Here is an 8,555-nt window from a genome sequence, read left to right as displayed (position 1 = left end):
TTACATGACTTCTTAACGAACCTGACACGCTGCTTGTCGTGCCCATTCACACCACACCAATCATTTACAGGAGACAACAGGCCACACCTGATCCTTGTTGACTCCTGCCAGAGTGCATCAGCGTCACATCGGCTGCATTCAAGTACGGACTGAGTGATTGATTTAGGTACTTACTTAAATTGACAGTTTTTAATCATCTTGGTTGGTTTCTTTAAAAGGCACGTTAATGCAAATTTTAGTGTGTTCTGTAATCATTGACAGTCACAGTTCCATCTCCTCCTACCGTAACTATCTTTGTGATCTGGGTCTGAAAACATGAGAGAGGACAGCGGATAGGGTTCATGTGGTTGGATTCAGTTTCACATGCAGCTCCAGTTTGAATCTTAATCAGGGCGGCAGTGCCAGTGTCTGGATTTCATCAGTCTTTCAGATCAGATGGACTGAATGCTCTAAAATACCTTTAATGCATTTGTTTTTGTGTCTGTTTTACCCCGTTAATAGACTGGAAACCTTTACAGAGTTGATGGCATTTGTCTGAAATACATGCATTATCCATACCCACCTAATCCTAGTCAGGTTCATGGGAATAGAGGGTTTATCCCAGCATGCATTGAGGGGAATGCAGGGAATCAGCTCTCTAAAGGTTGCCAGTCACAGAACCAAACAAACACATTAAAGGTATTTTAGAGCATTCAGTCCATCTGATCTGAAGGACGGATGAAATCCAGACACTGGCACTGCCGCCCTGATTAAGATTCAAACTGGAGCTGCATGTGAAACCGAATCCAACCATATGAACCCTATCAGGATTAGGTGGGTATGGATAATGTATGTACTTCAGACAGTTATACAGCTGTTGAAATTAGTTTGTGTATTGATTTGAATGTTTATGCTCTCATGCCACAATATACAGGATGGTTCCTGTTTGAACACTGACTCCTGCTGGTTCAGAAAGGGAACAAAATTAACACTCGGGTCAAGTTCCTTTGCATTACTCTAAATCTCAAATCCTTCAAAGAAACACTTTCCTAACAACCTGAGACAAACAAATTGCACCAGGCCTGAACATGTTTGATCTCACTGTCTCTGCTTCCTAGTGCCCAGCAAAGATTAAAAGTGAAGGCACGTATAAAGCCAATTAGCAAAATGACGCACAACTGTTGGCACTGCCAAAGTGTCTCTGTGATGTAACCACTGTAGTACTAGGCACTTAAAATAGTCAAAGCTTTCTTAATGGCTGTGCACCTGTTAAAAAATTCAGATTTACAATAAAGGTCAGTGTTTTAGAGGAGAATGTTTTAATCAGATACACAAGTTGGCAAGTTTCACATGGCAATAAAAAGGAAGCAGAAAAATTAATAATTAGTTAAAAAAAAACAAAGTGCCCTATTAGCATTTGTATAATCTCTCACTGTTTGACCTTTCTGTACTGTAAGTGTAACAATTCTCCAATTTTCACATCATACAAACAATATTAATAAATATAGATTTTACACTGATAAAAACATAAATATCAAAACATACTCTTTTATTGTTACAAGTTGAAAGAGTCTGCACTTATAACGTTGTGTAAAAGAAAAATACATGCTGCCATACTTTTACTGTGTCCTCATTGTCCTTTTGTTGAATCTTGATTGCTTTTATCCGCCGCTGGATTTTCATCCTCTAAATGTTTGTCGTCACTTTGGTCCCCCTGGTCCTGCTCACCTACAAGAACTTTACTGTAAAGTTTCTGCTGCTCTTCTTTAAAAGCATCTTTCACTTTTCCTCGTTTCAGCCCTCCGTCCCTGAGAGAACGCAGGTAAGAAAGAAAAAGAGTATCACACACAGACTCAACACAGTGTCATCGTTGGTCTTGTCAGTGTCACTTCTTCCACAAACCACTGAAAGGAACAACCAAGATTGCCCCCATGAATTAAGTGTGTTGGTGTATCGATAAAAGCCAATTTTCTGCCATTTTCTTTTGCAGATTTTCTGAAAATTCGGTTAAGATTTGCACTACATTTGGATGGAAACCTGGCTATGACTCACCATATGAGATCCACTAACCCTCCTTTTACAGCTATTGCTGCTTTCACTCTATTGGAAAACTGCACTGCATCCTCCCCCTCCTACACAAGGACAATAAAAAAAGGACAGGCTAAGAAAAGTGAAGTGGACAAAGTACTCCAGTAGATAGAATAAACAATAGATGATCTGTCCTAGCACTGATTTTGGTAATACACCAAATATTTCTTTGTAAGGTTGTGACAAAGCATTTCACCTCTATGTTCATTGGGGGTAGGTACCAAACGCTGCAGACAATGGCCCAGCTGCTCATCATCCTCAGCAGATAATTCACCATGCCAAACTTACTGCTGTTCCAGAAAGCATCCCCGAACTGTGGATCATACTGCAAGATGGAAATAAGGTTATATCAAGCGTAGGCAAAAGCAAAATGAGCAGAAAGGAGGAAAAAGACACAAAAAGTTTTACCTTAATGGCAACTGGATAGACAGTGCAGCCAATTTCAAAGCTGCCCTTTTTGAACATCATCACTGATGTGTTGTTGATGCAAGTACCTGTTGAAGACAGTGTGAATATCGGCACTATACAAACTTTATGGGCTCTACATGTGTGTTTAAAAGAATTATATCATCATACTCACCCTCAGGGAAGATAAGGATGGGCTGTTTGGTTTTGTCAGCAACATGATCGCCAAGCCTGAAAGGAGAAAGCAGAAGTTATCAAAATATTAAATAAATAACAAAAATTGTTCCATTAGCCACACTTCTAGAGTTCAAGCCCAATGATGTTTAAACACAATCTGAACTGCTGCTATTATAACAAGAACCAAATCATTATATACTCATACTCCACAGTCTATGTCAAGTGGAAATATCACTAAAGTGCTTATAAATTGCATGCAATTTGGTACATACGACCTTCTCAAACGTAAGGCTGCCAAGTTGATACCAGTTTGCAAACTAAGTTCTATCCACAAGCTGCTAAATGATATTCCAGTTTTATGTTAGACTATGCTCACTGTCAGGTTCATTGTTCGATGGCAGCCATACATTAACATACTGATGCATCATAAACTGAGAAAGCATTGAGATTTCTTGTAACACATCTTTAGAGCAAGGATACAAAAATGTACAGTATCATACCAAGATTTGTGACTGTTTAATCACGTTTACTCCCAGCACTGCCATCTGGCTGACTAGTGTATTATTTGTTCGGAGGCCTTTGCCCATGACAAAAACACATTTTTATTATGTGTGTGCAAAGCTATTGTACCTTGTGTTTTAAGTCATTATCTGCCAAATGTGTCTAGGCCACAATCAAATGTTTTAACCGCAACTTCAACTAACGCTTGACATATTTCAACTAACACTTGACTCTAAACCATGTGCACCAAGGTTGGTGACACCCATTCACAATAAGTCATATACAGACAGGGTGAACAAAATGTATTGTGTATTATAATCTAATACACACTGAGCTAAACATCCCAAATGATAATTGGTTGCACAGCAGCGGTACTGATCATAATGTAAATGCAGCTAAAAGCAAAGCTAACACTGAAACAATGCAGTGTCACCTTTTGGCCACTAGGTGTCTGTCTTTGACTTCTGATCTTTCAAACCAGATGTGAGGAGAGGATTTGACCATGGCTCGCTGCATCATTCCCATCAACCCTCCATGCATCTGGCCGACCTGAGAGACGAGGTCAACTCAAGTTCAGCTCAGAAACAACATCTCTACTCATCTCTAATAACTAATCATTCCTTCTTATAACAATCATCTTTATTCATAGAGCACTTTTCAAAATTTGTGCTTATGAAGACTGAACACACACATGCACACACACTCACAGAAACATATACAGAGACACAAACTTTTCTACCAAAGAGTAGCAGCCATCATTGGCCAAGATGATGACATCAATGGGTGTTGTGTGATTGGCCACACAGATACCGCCATTCTTTGGTTTGTTCTCTCTGAAATTAAACAAGTTTGTTTAAGACACACACACATACAGCTTGGTGACAAACATCCAGTCCCAAAAGAGGCAACTATACACCATACACAGTTCAACGCTTTCCATTATATTCTTTGAAATGGAGACATTTACAAAAAGCTGTTAACTTGTGAATATTACTGTTGTGATCATTATATTGTATTTAATAAATGTGACTGTTTCTTAAGGAGCTGATTTTGTTGCTGAATATAAAATATGCTGTACCTGTTATGATAGGTGATGATTGCTGTGAGAGCTCTAACACAGATGCGGTAGCACATCAGATGAACCTTCTCGCTCAGGAAGGACCTTAACCTGAAGACATAATGCCCAAAAATGACTCCAGTCCCTTTAGGATGCACACTTCAAGGTTTATCAAACAATCACTTCATTATTTTTAAAGCAGCAGAACAATTCCTCAGGGAAATAAAAATTATTTTAAACCTGACTGGCCAAAATACATGTGGTTACAATCAGTCTTGTAGCTTTTGATCATCTGTCTATACCCTTGTTATAGGGACCTAACTTCACATGCACGCATGAACTGTTATGAGAATTGGGGGAAACTTACTCTCTATTTGGTAAAAAGCCCACCAAAGTAGTCAGGACTATAAGTAGACCAATGCCAGTGACTGCCAGAGTAACTCTGCAGAAAAAAAGAACATATAGTTGACTCAATACTGAACCAGTTTACAGCTTTTGCACTATGGGATGAATCTTTCTGCCTCTACCACATAACCTGCCTGTGTGCTGCTCTGACCTGAGAGGCAGCAGGACGCCGTAGCGGATGAGGACTCCCAGGCCCCACAGGACAGTAAGTCTCAGACTTATATGACGGAAGTTGTAGTCGCTTCGAGTCAGCAAGTTCCAGCTGTCCAGTTCCTGGGCCGAAAAGCGCTTGGTCACCTCATCATCCACGATGCTCTCCACACCTCTGCGGCAGAAGTAGAAGATGTCAGTCATCTCAAACTCCGGCTCTGAGCGCAGACAGCTGGCAGAGCCCCGGAGCTCCTGGATCTCCTGCTGCCAAGACAATAGTGGTTCTTTGGCTATGATTCCTACAGTGAGAATGAAAAGAAGAAAGACATGCATTTAAGTTAATGGTAAAAATAATACAGGTACAGTAAGCATTCATGAGTGAGAAATATTGAAATATTACTCGTTTACCATAACTATATGGTTTATAGAGTTGCTGATTCTTTTCCTTTGCTCCCATCTCCATTCGTGAGGTCGCCCACTAATTTCAGAGAAAAAAAAAAAAACATTGAGACAACTAGATAAGAAAACAATTTTCTTTGTTTGCTGTAATGTTTGACATACAGCAACATAAGAGTAAGAACTAAAGACTTGATTTTGAATTTGATACACTACTGCTGATTAGCAGCTACGAAGTTGGATAAGCAGTAATAAGCACTGCAGGCCTCCAAACTGCATTGAAGGTTAGAGATTCCAAGAAAAGATGGGCAGCATAGACTGTGATATGATCAGAGTGATGAAATTAGGCAACATGATTCCCAGAGACTACAGCACTGCAGCAAATAATGTACTTTCCTGACAAGCTGTGAAATTGAAAATTTCAAAATCTCAACCCTTTGTCTGACTTACAAACATAAATAGCTCACAATTTTGATGGATCAGGCCTCTGTGCCTCCTAGATGTGGCGACATTTAAAGAACCATCGCCTGGTGAGTTCTCCAAATAAAACACCAATGTGCATTCCAGCAGGGCTGTAGCCCATGCAAAACAAGCTATTCACAATTGTATACTACATACACACACTCCTACCCCAACAAATACTCCGAGACCTCCTGCATGAAGCCAAGATGATTGACACTACTAAGGGCTTGCCAGACTTGCAAGATGCTAAGACTGATTTGGAGACGTAGAGAGGCCACTAAAGCCAGTCTGCCACAGGCAGAATCTGACCACAAAGGCAGTTGAATACCAGCTGCATACTGGTCTGTTGTAAAACATCTACAGTCCAGTGGGAAAGCCTGGACTTTAAGCTCTCTGGGTTGAAACCAACATACAACTTGTGTGCATTTTTCTAGGCTCACATTCCATGTACAATGTAAGAGCCCTGACTGGACAAAGCAGAGAGAAATACCAGAGAGGATCTTTGGAAGAAATGTCTGACGCCTATACCCAGAAACCTGCACAATGCAGGTTTATGATGGATCAACTCCAAGGGTGAGAAAACTGCTTTACAACAGCTTCCTTCAACTTTACTACAACCATTAGGAAATTGAGAAAGCATTTTGCAATCCCCCTCAAACAACAGGTAGGTCCCTAATTGTTCAGCTTTAATCGTGACTACCCTTATCCTGAGTGTATTAGGGGAGGTCTGAATCCAACAAGTCCTACAGAAACTGTAGGACCACAGGGGCTGAGCTTGTGAGGAGAATTGCCTCGTGTTCTCTTTACCACATCTCAAAAATCTTCCATCTATGCCAGTAGATGAACTTCATCCCAGGAGTCTAAGCTCCCTGCAGTATCTACACCACCTCAGATCGTAGCCCCTTGGCCAAAAGCTTGTTCCTCCCATGGGTCTGTCTCAGCACCTAAGTCCCTGAGGAAAGGGAGGCAACTACATGGCCTGCGCTTCTAACAGTCCCTCTGAGCTGGGAGAACCCAGGGGTCCCATCCGACAGGGAATGCCTTTTCTTTTTTTTACAAAATCAGTGAGATTAAAACTGCAAAAAACTATTTTGTGCAAAGTTTTCTAATATGTCAAAGGGTCTTAATATATCATTGCACCTCATTTTAGAGGTAAAATATTTGTTCCAAAATGTTCCTTTTCAGTTCACTAACAACATACAAATACAAAGGACTTTGCTTTTGTACTCTTCTAATAATATTGTGCATTACATAGACATCAAGCTCACCTCAAAGATCTTGAGAAGTGTCCTCATGTAGAGTCTGCGGATACCAAGAGAGACCCCAAGTACAGCTGGCACAATTATGAAGGCAAACAAAATAGTCAACCACACAGTGATGGAGATGCCAAGACACCTGCACAGCAGGTTGTCAGCAGGAAATGTAAACCAAGTCATGCTGCTCAACAGCTGAGGAGACACAGAGAGCAAAGAGACTGCACACCACGGCAAAACCCAAGTCCTCTGGTCCGGTTGAAGCCTCGGTGTCTGAAGCAGACTCTGAAATGTACATCAGGAGTAACTTATTGTCTGCGTCTGACAAAGACAGCACAAAATATCAAGATCAGTCATAAAGAGTATAAACTGTTCCCTTTCAGGTTAACATTGTGATTGACTTTAAAATTACCTTTTGAGCAACATTTTACTTTGCTGATGGCTAATATATATGTTAAGTTTTCACCCACATATTTTCACTCATAAATTATTATTATTGTATTATTATATTGGCATATCACTGATATATTCAAGCATCCTGGGCTACAGTTTAATACTAATATAGGATTACGTCCTGGGTTAGTAGAACTGAGTGGTCTACTGTCGTTGGGGAGCTTCTGTTACTGAGGAACATCATTGACAGAGACCGCCAAAGTGCAATAACTCCCCATATTAGGTGTGAGTTTTTGAAGGGTTCAAAATGACTTGATTTCCTCTATGAATTCACTGACTTTTTTCTTGACAGCATGCATTAGAGTTATTCCATCTTTTCAACAATGAGGCAAGGGCTGTTGCTCACAATTGTAAATTGACAACCATTGCCTTATTTTTGAAAAACTGCAACAACTCTAATGCAAATAGTCAGAAACAAAGCTGGCGAAGGCAGATATTACTTCAGTTTACCTGTTAGCTGGCTAGCATCTTATATAGCTAATAAAAAATATGAAATATTGTGAATATCTATGAATTAAATGATATTAAATGAAAATATATTTAAGAATTCAGGTGTCCCTGGTTTGTGTCAAGCATGAAATAAAGGTGCAATACCGCTAAAAATTCACACACATAGATGTTCAATAATGGTAGCTAGTTCCTTAACGTTAGTTTATGGGAACACAAAAATACTTGTTGTGTAATGATGACTAAGTTACAGTAACGTTAGTTCTCATTTAGCTAACGTTAAGGGACACCGAGCACCTAGGTTAATTGTTTTCCATGCTTAACGTTACATCACCAGGATACTAGCATCCTCTAACATTAATGGGACACATTCAAGCTTGACGTCTAATTTCTTCAGTTACTGATTATTAGGTAGTTTAGATAAGTTTGGTTAGTAACATGCTAGCTTACAAGGGAGCTGCTCGGTTGATACAGCTCACTTTGACCACCGGCTAACAGTTAAAAATGTGTTAGCTAGCTAGTGGGTAACGGCTCTTACCGTTCTCCGGATTTAACGTTAGACCTGTATCGGAGGAGAATTGAGGTTGTGACAGACGGTCAGGTAGTTCTCCATCTGCAGAGCCCAGGCTGAAGTACAGGGATCTCTGACACTGTGCTGCTGGCTTTACAGGCTTTTGGCAGCATGCTACAACTGCAGACAGAGTTGTATAGAGTCTTCATGGCAACAGGTGGCCAATGAGGGGCCGCTGTCACTGCACTGTGGGCGGGACATGTACAGTAAA

At 40.3% G+C, this 8,555-nt stretch overlaps 1 protein-coding gene and 1 long non-coding RNA gene across 3 annotated transcripts; one reads left to right on the top strand and one right to left on the bottom strand.

Annotated features, from left to right (window-relative positions):
- The first annotated feature begins 54 nt into the window (after positions 1-54).
- On the top strand, positions 55-3,874 carry LOC122865251. Its single transcript, XR_006375438.1, has 3 exons — positions 55-166; positions 1,778-1,801; positions 3,632-3,874. It is a non-coding gene; the product is annotated as an uncharacterized LOC122865251 (long non-coding RNA).
- Positions 1,276-8,508, bottom strand: LOC122865250 (glycerol-3-phosphate acyltransferase 4-like). Of its 2 annotated transcripts, XM_044173390.1 has the most exons (13): positions 8,312-8,507; positions 6,889-7,158; positions 5,171-5,240; positions 4,764-5,061; positions 4,575-4,649; positions 4,229-4,318; positions 3,890-3,983; positions 3,584-3,699; positions 2,648-2,703; positions 2,476-2,561; positions 2,264-2,392; positions 2,032-2,111; positions 1,276-1,787 (listed from the first exon to the last, which is right to left on the bottom strand). In XM_044173390.1, the coding sequence occupies exons 2-13, from the start codon at positions 7,054-7,056 to the stop codon at positions 1,610-1,612; spliced, it is 1,440 nt and encodes a 479-aa protein (XP_044029325.1). In that variant the 5' UTR covers positions 7,057-7,158; positions 8,312-8,507; the 3' UTR covers positions 1,276-1,609. The 2 variants fall into 2 exon arrangements, with proteins under 2 accessions (XP_044029325.1, XP_044029326.1); XM_044173391.1 differs by lacking the exon at positions 3,584-3,699 and having other exon boundaries at positions 3,882-3,983; positions 8,312-8,508.
- Between the last annotated feature and the right edge of the window lie 47 nt (positions 8,509-8,555).

This window comes from Siniperca chuatsi, linkage group LG18 (assembly GCF_020085105.1).
Source record: "Siniperca chuatsi isolate FFG_IHB_CAS linkage group LG18, ASM2008510v1, whole genome shotgun sequence".
In the NCBI taxonomy this organism is placed as follows: Eukaryota; Metazoa; Chordata; class Actinopteri; order Centrarchiformes; family Sinipercidae; genus Siniperca; species Siniperca chuatsi.
Note: the sequence above shows the minus strand (reverse complement) of the source record. Positions and strands in the feature narration are given on the sequence as shown.